Source organism: Mesitornis unicolor, unplaced genomic scaffold (assembly GCF_000695765.1).
Source record: "Mesitornis unicolor isolate BGI_N332 unplaced genomic scaffold, ASM69576v1 scaffold45708, whole genome shotgun sequence".
Classification (NCBI taxonomy): Eukaryota; Metazoa; Chordata; class Aves; order Mesitornithiformes; family Mesitornithidae; genus Mesitornis; species Mesitornis unicolor.
In genome coordinates, this window is record NW_010200712.1 from 55,060 (window position 1) to 72,336 (window position 17,277).

Sequence of the window (17,277 nt, forward strand, 5' to 3'; positions counted from 1 at the left end):
AAACTGTGGGGAAAGAAATCTAGAGATCAATAACAGACCTATCAGGTTAATAAATTTGCACTGAAGTCTTTGATAAATGTAACTGGGCCCTGGAAATAGATGACTGACAAGTAACTCCAAAATCATCTCTCCTAAATATCTTATGAACCATTCCTATTGGTGAAGCTGAGCTGTAACAGTTCTCTTCATTCTGACATTCAACAGGATTAAATCACTTCTTGTCTATTTAAATGTTATGGACAGAAGAAGGAGGAAGAGGTAACTTTTATGTATTATACACACATCTATAAAATTTTGCTTGTGTTTAAAATGATCCTCTCCCCATCCCAGTAGGCTTTTGAAGTTTTTCCACTCTACTTTTTCTGATATTGATGAATTAAACGGAAGACTCTTCCATCACCACTCATGCAATAGTTCCATTACATCTGAAAACCTTGATGGTCAAGCAGGATAAGCAGCACAATGCAGCTCCTTCTTCAGTTTGAAATAAGCAGTTGCTTCTGTCATGACTGCACATACGTAAGTCATTGGATCCTTTGGCTGGCAGCAAGTAGCTAACAGTACTCTAAGGCTGTCATAATAGGCCCTACCCAAATTCGAAGGGAAAAATGTTTGGGGATGATGACTTCCATCATTATGGGAGCAAATTAAAGCAATATGAGACAGAGGTGATTTCAGACTATCATCTAATATATTTCCCAACATGAAAGCAAAAGGTGTCAAAGTAGCAGTGGTAAACTGTGATGTTCAGCTGGTTGCCCTTTATGTTTCTGAAACAACAATAAATTAATTAAATACTGCTCTAATTTTAGATGGCCCATCAGAGGATTGCAAGGTTCTGTGACTGCCCAAGGTAGCCCAGCCCTTGCTCAGGTAGCTTGTTAAAATGCAGAGAGCAGTGCAATTATTTCAGGCCGTGCTGTACCACGCTCCAGGGCTGACCTGTGCTGTTCCCTTCTTGTGGCCATGACTCACACAAGGCGCCCAAAGCTGTCAGTGGTTTTGCAGCCGGAGCCCTTGCATGTGGGGCAGACAACCCCACACCTCCTGGGTTTTTACAGCAAAGCCCGCGTTTCTTGCTTACAGGCCTCCACATCCATTAGCAGAAATTTGGCAAGAGCCGGTACCCTACTCAATTAGCCTGTTGCTATGGTTCTGCGAAGTGGTGACTACAGAGTTCCCTTTGATCAAGACACGACTGTTCCCTAACTACGACTGCGATGGTAAAGGTATGCTCATTAGAGGGATCCTGGTATCAGAAGTTTCAGCTCCCTTCTCAGCCAACTCAGGAAACAAAACAGGGCCAAACCCAGAAGGGAAGAAAAAGTTTCAGCAAACTTCCGCAATAAAAGCTATTCTTTCTTACAGATTCATTGCATAAATCCTTGTATAAATAAATCTCCCAACTAACTTTGCTAGCAGCAGGAAGAGGAGAGGGAGAGAAGATGGGAACAGGTGGCAACAAGTGATAGCCAGGAAGATACTGATTTGGAAAGAGGTTCTTTTCATTAAGGAAACAGAATCCATCCAGGTCCTTATGACTGTTTAGTTTAACTACCACCACAGACAAACCCTAAGTTAATAGAGAGGAATAATGACTGAGAACCACATCAGCTCATCTGTTATTTTACATGGAAACAGCCCAGGAGCATTGCACTGTGCTGCCAGCTGCTGCTCTGTAAACCACAACAGAGGTTTGCAAGTGAAAGGCGAGTTAAGCCCTAAGGTCTTGGTCTGAACACTTAATGTAGAGTTGTGAAGTGTGTGTAACATTTTGGGTTTTGCCCAATCCTCAATAAAACCATTCCAGTTAAATGACACCATAATAGGACATCAAATTGGTGCGGGTACGGGTGGAAACGGTAGATGTTTCCAATGCTTATTCCGTGTTATGCTGGTTTCTCTTCCTCCTCCCTATTTCCAACAAATGGGTCAAACCACTCAGAGATGTAACCGATCACAATTAGACAAGAGAACTTCACAGGAAACATACTCATTCTGAAATAAAAACGAAAAGCACTTTGCTTATAGAAGGCCAAGTACTTATGAGACTGATTTGGCACGGGGAAGAGTGAAAAAGCTAAGCAGAAACAGCAATCCACTAAAAATTCAGTTTTCAAAGTTCAAGCGTTGTTCTTCATTCAAGTCAGTGTACATCCCTTCCACATACAAACATGGGTTATTCAGCTTCAGCTCCAGCACATCATGGCTGGTCCAGTGAAATTTCATCTGCTATGGAGCAGATCAACATCTCCACCTGCCCTGTGCACCTTCCCCATCCACCAGCCCACAATCCCCTTTGCTCTCCTGCCCTCCACCTCCCCCAAACACTTTTCTGCAGGGTGCAGGAAAGAGAGGAGAATGCCATTTTCTCCTCCTACCAGCATTTAAAGTTCACCTTGAGCAGCTCACCGGTGCTTACTTGACATACTACAGTATCCAGGCTCTCGGCTGGTTGTAACTGCCACTGTTCTGGTAGCCAGACAGGCCTGCCTCAGTGACATCTCCCCCATCCACACATATTTAATAAGTCTTTCCTTTGCATTTGTACTTAATATAGCACATATTTTCCCTCCTACATTCATCCTATGTCTCTAACACACAGAAAAATCAATTATGGCGATACCAATATCTCTACTGAAGTTGCTAAAATCTCTTTCGCTTTTAAAATTACAGTTGAAAAAGCCAATTCTGTAATTCCTTGCCATCCTCAAGGGTGTTCAGTGGTCTGCACCGGTAGTTTTATCCTTACACACCTAGAGATAGCTGCTCTTGCTAACCAGGCAAGTGCATGCTGACAGAGGGCAGGAAGGAACAGAGACTTGACTACACTTCAGCGAGGCGGTGGATTAACATCAGGTGTGAAATTAAAGTGCAACAGCTGACATGCCCACAACTCTGCAGTGAAAATGAAACATGGAAATAGGGGACCTCCCTGTTAGATGTAACTTGCTTTTCCTGGATAACTGTCCAAGTGTGGAGACAACTTCTGCAAAGACAAGAGCCCCATGCAGATACAAATTCTAACAGCAAAAAACTTACCCAACAAGCTTCCACTGCATTTGTTCTGGGGGGATTTCTTACTACTTCTTTGTAAAGGCAGACATGAAACATGACTTGGAGTGAAAGAAAGATAAGGAAATATGTCTTCACTTCACGTGTTTCCCATAAGCCTGTCAGCTAAAGCTCGAAGGAGAACACCAGCAGTTGCTGTTCACGCCCAGAGCCTGTCAGCAAAGCAAAGATGGAGGAGAGAAGAGATTCTGCTGGAGAAGAGGTTGGTAACCAAGGTGAAGGTGCCAGCCAGCTTCTCCAACTAATGGAGACTGATCCCAAAGACCAGAGGAGCAGCTTTCCACTTTCACCCTAAGCAAACGTGCTTTTCAACCAAGGAATTTGAGGGTCTGCAGAAACTGCAGTATCTCACCTGCCACCAGTGCCCATCTTGTGGTGGATTCCAGGCACCTATGGCAGCCTGAGCTCCCAAGGGCCCTTTTCTTGCATTGCCGGGACCCACATGGCAGTGCTGCTGGGTCACACCAGCAAATCCACCACCAGCTCAGCTCAATCCAAAACTGCTTTTCAGGGGGAGGCACTAATTTGAAGCTTTGCACTGTACAAGTACTCATTTCCACAGGGCTTACAAGAACTTCCATTATTTTTTTCGTTTAATTACTCCTTTTGTCAAACCTTAATGAAGCTGACCAACAAGCCTAAGCATCTTTTGTGAGTGGCAGCAGAAAGACAGACAGCATGGCAACTCCAATGAGCTTGGCTTCCCCGAAACTTCAGGCTAAGAGAAGTCTGTGAAGTGTTTCATACAGCATCCTCGCAGATCCAGCTGGCCCTGCAGCTCTGCCTGCTTCCCCTGGGATGCACAGAAAGGGCCCATCTTGCACTCCTGATGGAGAAATAAGAGACAGCGAAATGTGTCTGCTTTTCACAGGTCAGGGAGTCTGCTGGAAAAGCCCAAGGACACTGCACACTGGTAGGAGACCAAACTTGAGCATTTCTTGGATTCTGACTATTCAGAAAAGGCCAAAGGGAGAAATCAGCTTTCTTCAATGGATTCTTGAAAACAGCCTTGAAGCAGCATCCCTCCTTTTCCCACAAGACCAAATTGTCTGCCAGTTCATCAGTGTTGACGCAGCATCAAACACAACTATTTTAAGGCAGGGAGTGGAAAAGGTCTAAGACCCAAGTGATGAGTCAAAACCTAAAGACTACACGTGCATGTACTAGGAAAGGATTGCAAGAAGATGACTTTGAAGCTCTTGGATTTGGCAGAAGCTTCCACCACCTCTGTTAAATCCAGAATTTGCATCTCCATTAACGGCACTAAGTAGTCATAATTTTTATATAGCCATATACCAATAATGGCTATATATGGCTAAAGTATTATACTGGTATCCCTTTTTAAAGGAAAAAGAGAATAAAAAAGCAGCAACATTTTCAACCACCTCTAAAACATAATATTTGGATCTTGTAGTTTTAAGTAAGCCTTACCAAACATCTGTGTTCACCAAAGGCATGCAGTGGAGTACATTCATGTTTAGCTTTTTTTTTCCCTCTTCTCCTAATAGCAATTTAGAATTTGTTACTGTAAATACCGGTTAGTGCCAGGCACCTAACTTAACATTACTGAAAACTATGCTAGAAAAAAAAAATCAAATTTAAACAGCACTATAGCAAAGAGAAAATATACAAACCCCTAACTTTAACGTTTACTTTGCCTCCAATCAGACCAGAGGCTCTTAACAGCACTTTCACAGTCACATTCCCATCGTACACTAAAATGTTTATCTAAAAGCTGCAGTATGGATTTTTCCCTTGCCGCAAGGAAGGAAAGCTGTAAACTCTCTGACTCACAAGTTTTACGAATCTCCCCTGTTTCCACTCTGCTTCAAGGAGCTGCAGACCTCCACAGGCCGCTGCAGTTCCCGCATTCCAGCTCCGCTCCGCAGGGACGCTTGCCATTTTCCATTACACAAGCCCGGCCTGAGGAGCGCGGCCACCCCAATCCCACTCCCTCTCATCAGCCACGGGGAGCCCTTCCACCGCATTCAAGGTTTCACGGTTTTGGGGAAGCCAGGGGTGTTTTTCTTACGGTGGCGCTCAGAAAGCTGCCCCGTTATGCCAGGTGTTTTACGAGCACGGTAGCAGGGAAAGTTCTTTGCCCTGGAGGGTTTCTGCCTTTGGTAAGGCAAGGTTAATAGGCAGGTTAAGCAAACAAGGCTTGGGAGGGGGCGAGAATGGGGTCAAGCTCCCCCCTCCCACCCAAGTGGCACAACAATCAACTTAAGGACAAGTAAAGAGAATATATTGGACACTCACGCCTGCCCTTTCTGCCTTTGAAGAAAAAAAAATAAAGATACCCTCATCATAATTTCAGTCAATTAAGTTTCACAAGCATCCAGAGGTATCCAAAACAAAAGCAAACTTAACAAGTTATTCTTGGGTTTGAGAAATGTTATGAGAGCTCCGCGCTAGTCAAACTTCGCTCTCTCTCTCTCAAAAGACAGCAAGTGGATACACATATGAAAGTAATAAACCCTACTCCCATTCTTCAAGTGCTTAAAACAATCATGGCACTAAATGAACACTCAGAACTGCATTTTAAGTGGGAAGGGTGGGAGGATACTCGCAAAGGGGTGGCTGTAGCCAAGGGTACTGGCTCTTCTATGCTCTTGTTAAAAATTGATACAGGGGGAGACTTCTGCAGAGGGCAGTTCAGAGCTAAGCTCCTCTCTCGCTCTCATCTCCTCCCCATCGACACTGGCCCTATGCCATGGTTCATGGGACCACTTCGGGAACTCTGCAAGACTTTCACCTCTTTTGTTAGAGGCTCGCTCTAAGGGCATCAACCAGTCAAAGCATCAGGAAAGCCAGCAGCATCACTAGCCTTCCTTCTCTAAACACTAGCAGGGTATTTAACAGCTCAAACTTGCAGATAGCTCCATTATCTTAAGTGATGACCACCATTTGAAGGCGTGCTCTTCTCTTTGAGGGACTCTGCAAAGACTTGGCTTACTTACAAGGAATGCTCAGAACTCCAGTCGGCCACAACCAAAAGTCACTGGGCTCCGAATCCAAATGTTCAGAAGGCACCAGGGCATTAGACAGGAATTTATCAGACAGCTCAAACCACAGCTACCCTCATGTCATCTTTCAGCCCACACCGAGTACCCTCTTACTTGGTGTATGGGACTGCAGAAGCAGGGAAGAAAGCTCAGTCTCGCAGCCCTGGTCACTTCAGGAGATAGAAATTACAAGCTTCACCTGTAACAGAGTCTTCTGAAGGTCTCCAGCTCCTCTGCCACAAGGCACAGCTCTTCTGGTGACAAAGCAGGCAGAGACCACTGAGCTTCTTTTCCGTCCAGCTTTGCTTCAGGCAAGTAGAGACAACACAATGGTAAATGTACCCTAGAGATACTGGCATTTTTATACTAGGATTCCTTTAAATGGGCTTCCAATTCCAAATACTTTTAATAAAAATGACAGCACAAACAAGACTGTACAAGAGTTCCTGCCTTGTTTCCTTCTCCTTGCATCTTCCATGCAAATCTTCCATTTGGTACACATACTTCGTTAGGTGAGCGACAGGCCAGGGTGGAACAATCATTTGGGAAGTTCCAGCCAAAACATCCCTTTTGCAACAGCCCCTGGGTAATCACTCACTCTTGTTTCCGGGATCTTTGCCCAGTCTCACTGAACTCATTCTGTTTGCCATTTCTTTACATACTCACTCAGCTTATTACTTCATCCGCTGTCCACTGTATGTGTTACCTACATTCGTCACTGAATGGAAAACTAATAATTGATGTCTTTCTGCTTACCACAGTAGCGCTGTGCTCTGTAGAGGCTTATCAGAGAGCTCTTGTGAAAGCAAAATCCGTTAAGACACATCACTGCTGACATTTTTCACAGGCAGAGGGGCAGCAGAGATTAGTAGGAAATTCCCCACTTGGGCCTCAACTACCTGTCAACACCACTTTTTTACAGGGTGACTGTACCCACAGTGCAACCATGGTCTGGGGATGGAGGCATACAGCTCCCCAGCTCAGTGGTTCTGCAAGTCAGATGCGGGCTTCACTCTAGGCACCTAGAAAATCTCCAATTCTCTACTAGTGATTCCCCAAATTACACAGATAACTTGTGTAGAAAGTAGCATGCAGAGGTTTATGGACCCCTTTTCAAGGCAGCTTTCATCTGACTTGAGCAGGAGACCAGTCGTTCTTTCCCAGTAGCCTTCACTTCATCCATTGAAGGATGGCAGCTTCGTCTCCAGCTGTGAAGCAATAGAAAAATCATACAACTTTGTTTACAGAGCCCTGATTACATCTACAGATCAGGTGGATGCTATTTAATGAGAGGCAATGGCTCCAAAAGAATAGAGTCACATACAGACCTACATCTTGGCATACAGGTGCTGGAGGGGGAAACTGTACAGCCAATTCCAGCAGCTCACAAAAGGTTTCCAGTACATTTAGCTCCCCTTCTGCCCATACACTCTAATCTGCTACATGAGATAAGTTTTCCATATTGGTTGACCTCGGTAGCATTGACTACTGAGGTAGACCAAGTCTAAGTGGCAATTCAGTGACTGACAGAAAAATACATCCTTCATGGTTTGCTGGCAAAATACACTCTGGTCTACCACTACCAAATTCCTAAAAAGTTGTGTGAAACTGTTTCTATGATCCTGCATTACAGTACTCTGCAGTTAAGCTTGTCCTTGGACATCTACCATTGCTCCACACCCACCTGAGAACAAGATTTCTTGCTTTTGGTTTCAGTTCAGAGCCAGCACAGAGTTTCTGTGTCAGGCTATTACAATTTTCTATGTCAAGCTGAAAATCCAGAAAGGCAGGCATTTCTGGTTTTTCAGAAATCCTTCTGGTTAGCATGAGTCTTCTGTACAAAAACCAAACCAAAACACAAAATAAAAAGCTATGATCCACCTTCATCACAGGCAACAGCTGAGAGGTAACCACCGCGAAGACACCTGTGCTTACACAGGTAAGAGTAAGGCAGATTAGGAGAAGCAGGGAAGAAGAAGAGGATGTGTTTTGGGAAAGTAGAACAGGAATGATTTCCATTGGCATAGTGGAACAGGATTTAAGCAAAGGCTCTAGGCGCTTACAGCCTTAATAATGCCAATTTATCAAGCAAGAGCCAGTGGTCTCTCTTAACTGTTTCTACAGAGCAAGCAGAGACATCATAAAAATACTGTAACTAGGAAAAGGACTCCATAGAAGTAAATCCAGTTGTCAAAATGCGGGAAGAGAAGGAATCAAGTCACATCCCCGTGTTCAAATCTTATTTAACTCTGTGGAGTAGATGCGGTGATGGGAGTGGGGTAAAGTCTTCAGTACCCACATTTCAGTATTTTGCACACTGTTAAAAATTAAGAACCAAAACGAATATTTAAATTCCTGAGAACATTCCCCACCAGATTATAAATATTTTTATGAGGTTAGATCAAGAGCTTAAACTAATTGGTAAGGGTTCCTTTGAGGTCTTTACATTAGTTACTTCAATGAAAAATAACCTCCAGGGTAGAACATACCTTTATTCACAATCCAAATAAAAAAACACCACACTGAGTGCTCAGTAATGGGGGGAGGCAGGAAGAACAGATGCAGGAATTTCAGATATTTGTTAATTGCTCCTTACTCTATCCCAACAAAAAATATTTTCCTACCCCAAAATGTTTATTTAAGGTCACTATTTGAAATAAACCAGATTGAGTGGTATAGGGGACACTCAAGTCCAAAGGTTCTTCTTTTTTACACAGTGCAGTGACCCCTAACTCTCATGATGGGCCATAAACGTTTATGAGAGTTTGACATCAGCTTGCTGAGACAATGCATTTTTATCTAGTTTCCTAGAGCCGTATTTCAGTAACCTCTAAGGAACTTTCTCTAAGACCAAATCCACACCTTCTCCTTCCCTCTATATCCCAAAAGGTTTCTTGTGCGTGTGTGAGTTTGTTAAATAGCTTTTTAATAGATGTAAGAATGCAAGAGAGCTGTGAAAGGTATTATCTTCTGTAAGGATTAAAATCAGAGCACTCACTGTAAGAGAAGGAAACGCTAGAGAGCTGAAGAAATAGAGCTGACCTTAATTACTTTACTGCCGATTGCTCTTGGGTATATTGCCTGAAATAAGCATGTACCGGTAATACATCAGCAGTAAACACTTTCCTTACATTCCCCTTTTGTTCTGATACTCCTCTACCCCTAGTTCTGAAGCCATCAGTTGTTTCTGCGTTCATAAATATCCCCATTACTATTTAACCAAAACTAAGATGAAATTCTCAAATCTAGTATTTGCCAAGAGAAATACACCTGACATGCTAAACCAGAAATTCTCCTTTCCATAAGGAGGGTTTTACCATGTTAAGTTGCCTTTCTCTCCCTCTAACACTCAACCTAACCCTTATCAGCTGCCTGTGGCTACGTTTACCTCAGCTACCTAATGTGCACTAGTATCTCACTTGTGGTTTATGGTGTATTTTCAGCTTGAACAGACAACTACCACACAGGAGAAATAAAACACAACTAAACAGTTTCTCATAGCATCATTAAGATACACGCAACCGGTGTTTGACCAGACTGTGCACTGGGGAACGCCCCCTTTGTGGTGCTGTCCATGCCTCCAGGAGCCACAGGCAAGTGGGAGGATGGAGGCACTCTGACCACCTCCTTCACAGGCCACAGCAGAGAAAAAAGAAGATCGAAGCCATGTCTCACACAACTAATCTGTAGAGAGACAGTAGAAGGAAGGAAAGCTCTGTGATACTTTCCCTTGCTTGGCTTTATTAAGGTTTCCCCCAAAACTCCTCCCTGCCATGAGCTCTAATTCTTAGTTATTAGAGAGCTGTGTCTCCTTCTATCATAGAAATTAAGTTGTGAATAGTCTGTATTGCTGCATAGAGCTGTAATATGCTCCTGGTTATTAAAAAAAACCTCAGCACAGATGAGCAGAGTCAGGTATTCGAACAATAAAAGGATTTCTTAAGAGACATGAACTGTTTCTAGACTGACCTATTTTTTAAATAACAGTTTAAAATTTTAGGGAGTATTAACCACAGCACTCTTACACTAAGCATTTACTGTGCCTAGACATCACACATTTATTTGATGGCTCATACGAAAGAAGAGTTACTTAATCAAATATTGTAGTCTGCAACCCATGGGTATAATTCTTACCAAGAGAGCAAAGGAAATGGAAGCACCAAACACAGTCAAAGCAAAATCCTACTTAGTTTTCTGTAAGCCCTGAGGAGAAGGACTTAGGGTATTGGTTAGTGAGAAGCTCAACATGAGCCAGCAATGTGTGCTCTCAGCCCATAAAGCCAACTGTATCCTGGGCTGCTTCAAAAGACCTGGCCAGCAGGGTGAGGGAGGGGATTCTCCTGATCTATTCTGCTCTGGTGAGACCCCACCTGGAGTACTGCATCCTGCTCTGCTGTCCTCAGCACAAACAGGACATAGACCTGTTGGAGGGAGTCCAGAGGAGGGCCACAAAGATGACCAGGGGGCTGGAGCATCCTCTCCTATGCAGACAGGCTGAGAGAGTTGGGGTTGTTCAGCCTGGAGAAGAGAAGGCTCTGGGGAGACCTTATAGTGACCTTCCAGTACCTGAAGGAGACCTAAAAATGCTGGAGACGGACTTTTTACAAGGGTGTGCAGTGACAGGACAAGGGGGAATGGTTCCAAACTGGAAGAGGGTAGATGTAGATTGGACATTAGGAAGAAATTCTTTACTGTGAGGGTGGTGAGACACTGGCACAGGTTGCCCAGGGAAGTTGTGGATGCCCCCTCTCCAGAAGTGTTCAAGGCCAGGCTGGACAGGGCTTTGGGAAACCTGGTCTGGTGGGAGGTATCCCTGCCCATGACAGGGGGGCTGGAGTAGATGAACTTTAAGGTCCCTTCCAACCCAAACCATTCTATTATTCTTTGAAGTCCAACTCACGTGAGCACCAAATGCACATGTCCAAGTGCAGAAATTACTCATTTTCTCTGTACTCACTTCCAAAATAGTCTGGGAAAAGTTCTCTCAACCATCTCCCTGTCACCTTCATCTGAAGTCACTATAAACCACAGTGAAACCTTCTTGCTAAGAGGAAGCATCTCTCTGGAGTTCCTTCATTTTTCTTCATCATTATTCAGTCTCTGACTGTAGTTTTAGTATTACAGAGACTATGCATACACTTTATTAGATCACTGATTGAATCACTGCAATGGATTTCCTACTGTATTGGTCATCCCCTCTTCCTTCAGCCCTGGATCTGTTTCATGCCCTCCTTGTTCCTTCTTGTAAACAGCGGGTCTACCGTTCCATGACAGAAATAACAACACAAGCACACGTTAACACCTACAAATCCCGTATTATAAAGATTTTAATTTCTATGGATGCTTTGACCTGGGATTTAAAGAAAAAAAAAAAAGGGAGTGAGGGATAAGACCTAAATAGAGTACTACAACTTAAGGAGCTGAAGTTTAAAATGTCCCACAAAATAATCTCCATAACTCTGGGTATTGCTTCTCTTGTTCTTATTGTAGTAATTACAGCAAGGAACAGATTTTCCTCCTACAACGTACAATAGTTACAAGATGGGGGAAGCACATTTCTTTTACCATTTTTGATCCTAAAATAACAGCCACATGTATCTGTTGCAAAACTGTGTTCATGTCTGTTTTAACAACAGCATTTTCTTTCTTCTCCTTATTCAAGTACTTCCTACCTGAAAGTAGATACACGGAGCTGAAGTTCTTCTCCAGTTTCCCCAGGAGCACAGTAAGAAAGCAGTCAGATGAGAGAGAGGTCACATCTTTGGAGCTTTGGTCGTACACCACCACTTCCTGCTTGCAGTCGACTTCAATCTGAAACACAAGTAATTCAGAATTAGAGAGGAAGGAGGAAGACGATTAAAAAGCACCACATTATCGCCTGCAGCAGGGTTCCCAGATATTTGCTACGCAGCAGTTCAGATATATAGATTTCTTATGTAGCTGTACGCAAAACAGCTTTTATTTTAGACTTAATATTCCTGAGCGGATTTAGTTCCTTTAAGAGTTTGTAAATTGATTATTTGCTCCAAGTTGAAGCATACTCTGTAGACTTCGACCATTAGGTACTTTTATGCTACTTGTGAAATGCTTTACCTTCAGCTAGGTTGGTTTGTTTCAAAACTAAGCTTCTAAAAGAAGGTCCTACCTCAGTTTCTCCTTCTGGCATTTTTTGTGTATAAACAGTAGAGACCTTAAACTCCCTAAAGTCACACATATCTTAGCCATCTATAAAACTTTATGTATAAAATATGCTTTTGATAGCAGTAGCAGTAATAATAATAATAATAATAATCTAAAAAGGCTTCTGTTTTTAACATGTAAAAGCAAGAAAAAGTAATAGGCTACTTTTGTAACCAAACCATTTGAAACAACTACCAATAGATTAAAAACTAAATGAAACACACATAGATTAAGTTTAAACAGCCCAACTATTTTCTTTATGCTAGTAATACTATTTTCTAAAAAAAGAACAAAGAAAACCCCCTCAAACTACTCACACAAGCAGCATTTTAAGCAGCAAGCAGGAGCCAGGATTGACAGAGCTACAGCTTCTTTGCAAACTGCAGGACCACTTGCTAAGCAATCCCTACCACCAGGAACCCCAGAGAAGCCTTTGAAGTTTCGAACGAGAATGTTTCCTGCCTGAAGTAATTCAATTAATTGAAATTTACCATTTCAGAGACTGTGCTCTGCAAGACATACAAGAACCCCAAGAGCAGTCTTTCTGAGTAATTTCTAACCCCTCCCCCCTCTTATCCTGTCACTTGGAGGAGAGCAGGCTACAAAGAATCCCAAAGATAAACTCAGTAGTAACCAATAGCCTCTTAACTCAGCTAAGAGCTCACCAAAACTCAGCTCCCCAATTTTGATTTTTAAAAATGAAATACCTAAGGGAAAACTATTACAAGCAGCTTTCCAGGCACCCCTTTAAACAAATACAAAGAATAAGAGGAAAATGACCCCTACCTTGTGTTTTGCCGAATGCTGAATCAGCTCTGTAATCAAAACTTTGTCCTGCTGCAGCCTCCGCTTCATCAGCTTGGAGCAGTTGATGTTGATGGCATCCAAGATGTGGGACGTGTTGTACTCCACAAAGGGGCGGCTATCAATCAGCAGCAATTTCTCTGTGCCGCTCTCCAGCAAAGCCACCAGCTTCTCGGCGACAATGAGCTGAGTCCCGATCATCTCATCGGCCATGACAACAACAAGGCCTCTTTCACCACCTCCCTCTCTAATTTGCTGCGATGATGTAATGGCTGTGTACTCAAAGGCTTAGCCACACCATTGTACTGGAAGTGTATGAGGTCATGCTGATAGCGACTGGCAAAAGAAAAGTTAAACCCATTTTCAGAAAGAGCTCTTCGCCTGAACGTCTCCTCCTGCTTCCAGTTGACGCGGTGCTACAAAGGGTGCCCTCCACAAAGCAGCCCCTCACGTCTGATTCATCGGGAGATGGCTACGGAGTGGCCATTACACAACTCGCACAAAAGACGCTTTCTGGCTGCCGCCGCATTACATCATTCTTTACCTTTGCTCCAACCCATCAGCTTTGCACTGGACTGAGAGTCTGGGAGAAGGGGAAGATAACAAAAAATAATTAAAAAAAAAAGCTAAGCTAAAAGATGAGGCCATGAAAGTTTGCAGAGCAAAACATTCAGCTTTGAGGCTAACTGCACAGTGGTCTGTAACATACAATAAATACACTTCTGAGAAGTTCCCCTTGCTGCTGCATGTGCCAAACACCTAGAGAGAGTATTTGTAACTACAGCCTCTGAATCTATTCCAACTATCTTGCTTGGACAATTATCTTGCACTTCAGGCAACGTAACTCTCTTAATTGCACACTTTTGTGGCCACCAGCTCTGGCTCTTCACAAGACCTTGTTAGAATATAATTAAGAGATACTGCCCTAAATCGTGGTATTCCTTTCAATCCCAAAACTAATTAGATGGGTTTCAGCCCTTCACCATCTAGCAAGGAGTTTCAAAATTTGTTAAGATACATTTTTAAAAGTTAATGCTTTGGAAAGTATTTCACAAAGGAGCATGGCAACTCAGGGAACTGAAACTGTACAAAAGAAAGGATAAAACTTATGTCCACCTCTCTCTTCTAAGAACACGGTGGAAGAGAAATCAGAAGAACAAGACGCTGTGTCAGGACACAGGCATTTTATTTGAATTAATCAACAGACACAGAAGGGAGATCTTTTGAATACACTACTGAAACATGAAGCAGTATGCACTGTCTCTGGTCCTTCTGGAGCAGGTGGGACAGCTACATGAGGTGCATTATGCTTTCCACACATGATATACAATATCTGAAGCAACCTATACTTCTGTAAAATTAGATCCTGACAGCTTCTGAATGACATCAGCCAAAACAGCAGCAGCTGCAGACCAGTAAATAAACCACCTGAAGTGTTTCACTATCTACTTGTATGCCTGCCTCACAGTTGTCCTCAGGCTTTTCAGACTCTCCCAAAATAGGCTTTGATGGAAAGAGTCCCTGTAGGAACACTCCTCAGAAATGGGCCACCACAGAGCTTCATCCATAATGGATTTAGCTGCACTTCAGTGCATACAGTGCTGCAGCTATAGATCCAACAGGAAACACCAGTTGATTTGTTTTGCTCCCACAATTTGTTTGCAAATGAGCAATCTGGGCTCAAATCGGTGCAGGGTATGGCCAGGTCAGCAAGAAACCACATTTCTCCAGTTTGCATGTCTCACACCATCACATTCCCTTTTCCTGCTTGGGGAAGCAATTTTAGGTCACAAACCTACGCAACACCTCTTGGAGAGGGCAAAGTGTGCCTTCAGGTGAGGCCTGTGTCAGTTCTGGCCCATGCCACCCAGCCTGTGACCTGACCATCTGCCTTCTGCTGGCTGGGACAAAGCAAAGTAACACAACCCTCACAAAACTGAGGTGGCCTGGTGAAGAAAATACAGATTGACTGATGCTCTTGAGGCAGCGAAACATCTGTAAACAGAATCAAGTTATGAGGACACATTTTCCCAGAACCTTAATGCACACACAGGTACATATGGGGATGAAGATTTTATATATTTAAAAAAAATAACTTCACATCAGTTTAACAGGTTCAGCTGGCAAACTTGCACTTTACTTATAAAATAATTATACATGCTTCAGTTTGAAGTGGTTGTTGCATATCTTAATTGCAAGAGAAGTCATTAATTCAAACTGATTTATAGGCAGTTCATTAAAAGTCCTGTTACAGCAACAGGTCAGTTGTGTTTAGCAATGGGAAATCCCAGGCCAGAAGATGTTTTACTAGTTAGATATATTATACAAATCTAAATACATGAAATCTTAAATTAAATTCTGAAAAAAGTACAAACTTCACTTCAACAGGCCCAAACAGAAAACAGATAGAAACTTATTTTGTGTGAGTTTCACGTAGCAATACAAGAAAAATACCAGGTTTCACATAAACAGCCATCAGGTTGACAAAATGGGATTTGCTGTTTGCCCTGACTCTACTGCTATACAGCCAGTGCTTTTGAGCTTTTCCAGAGAAATGGAAGCGTACAGCAGTGAAATGCATATTGCTTAAACTACAAAAAATATTGGAAAAAAATTACTATATAAAGCTTTAATTAAACCTATTTTAAACCCCCCTATCTTTGCAAGCTGGTTGGCAGGTGTGCTCCCCCTCAAAGAGCAGTCATTACACCCCGGCCTCAGGCTCTCTGTAGACAGGCTGGAAGGTATCAAAAGACTACGCCACTACGAAAGGGGTGGGGGGGGAAGTGAAACTTGATAGTTGTGTCCATTTTTTTTATTCAAAGAGAAAATAGTATTCTGCATCTTTTTTATTTCTCTTAACACGTCCTGTCATGAATTTTGATTCTCTTTTATTCGTATCAAAGGCTGCCAGATACCAAAGCCACTGAGCTCAATGAAAACTTTTCCACTGGCTCTAGTGGGAATTGGCTGTAGCTCTCCTGTGAGCTAGACAGTTTGTACGTGAACTAGACAGTTTGTTTTGATGGGTAAATTGATGGCTTCAAGTCCAAGTAATAACAGGAAAATAGAGCAGCTGAGAAACTACAGAACTCTAAAACAGAGGCTGATAAAAACACGTAATCTTTAATTTGCAGCTTTCAGTCCGGGTATATTTCTTATCTTCTACATGCTTACTGCTTGCTGTCTTGGCCTTCACTCTCGTATAACAGAAGTTTGTTTCAGAAGACCCTTAAAAAGAACTCAAAACAAGTCATATATGCTGCCTGTGTAAAGTGCATGTAAAGAACATAAGGCAAGTGGGTGACCAGTCAAGAGTCCTTTTCAATAACACTATTACCTTAAGATATAGCTACACGTTAAATTTCTAAAAGCGTTCTGCCCATGGCTGGAAAGTAACAAACCTAACAGTAATGTCATCTCAAGTTACTGTGATTGAAATCCTATTTGGACAGGAACAGCTCCATTGGGCAAGGGAGAAACAACATTTTTATCAATTACAGGTTTTTGTTTTGTTTTAATTCCCTGTTTCTGGTACTATCACACTTTGGGGCTCTTCCTTGGGACCTATCTAAACAAAAGAAACTGGCAGCCTCCTGCTTTAGGTAAACACTAGAGCTCTCCTCCCCTTCCTGGTGACTGCTCTTATCATTCAGCTACTATGAGGTGTTGAAATATCTGCTTCATTTCTAATCATAGGTTGTAAAAAGCTAAAATTCAATTTCTTGGCTGTTCTCTTTCTGCTGCGCTACTTGTGACTTAGATCGGAATGGTACGCATCGACACCATAGTGGCTCATAAAATGATGCAATGTAACTCTTTCCACCATTATGTGGCTCATCTTCAAGCTAGGAAACTGTCTTAGTCACAGGATGTTTTACACTGAAATCAGGATTACAGTAAAGCGATCTGTAATCGAGCTATGAGAATTCTGCATGAAGTCACTCACATACATACTGGTAATACCTCAGGGTTTCTTCCTCCTTGCAGATGGACTGCAACACGTGGCACTGCTTGTTACCTCCTCATTTAAAGGAGAAAATGAAAACTTTTAACTCACTGTAAAACTAAAAAGATCTGTTCCACATTTGCCCAGTATCTTTACAGTTTCTCCATATTGTTTAAAGAATCAAAACTACAAAACCCCCGCTATTTTCCATGAAAACACCATCGGACCTCTAACATGTACATGTAATGCTGCCACAGAACTACA

General features: G+C 42.6%; 1 protein-coding gene across 1 annotated transcript in view; it reads right to left on the reverse strand.

Moving 5' to 3' along the window:
- DUSP16 (dual specificity phosphatase 16) overlaps nt 1-13,277 on the reverse strand; it is a 29,894-nt gene extending 16,617 nt beyond the window's left edge. The window contains 3 exon segments of the mRNA XM_010189839.1: nt 281-315; nt 11,753-11,891; nt 13,047-13,277. Coding sequence (XP_010188141.1) covers nt 281-315; nt 11,753-11,891; nt 13,047-13,277 — 405 coding nt within the window.
- Nucleotides 13,278-17,277: the final 4,000 nt, after the last annotated feature.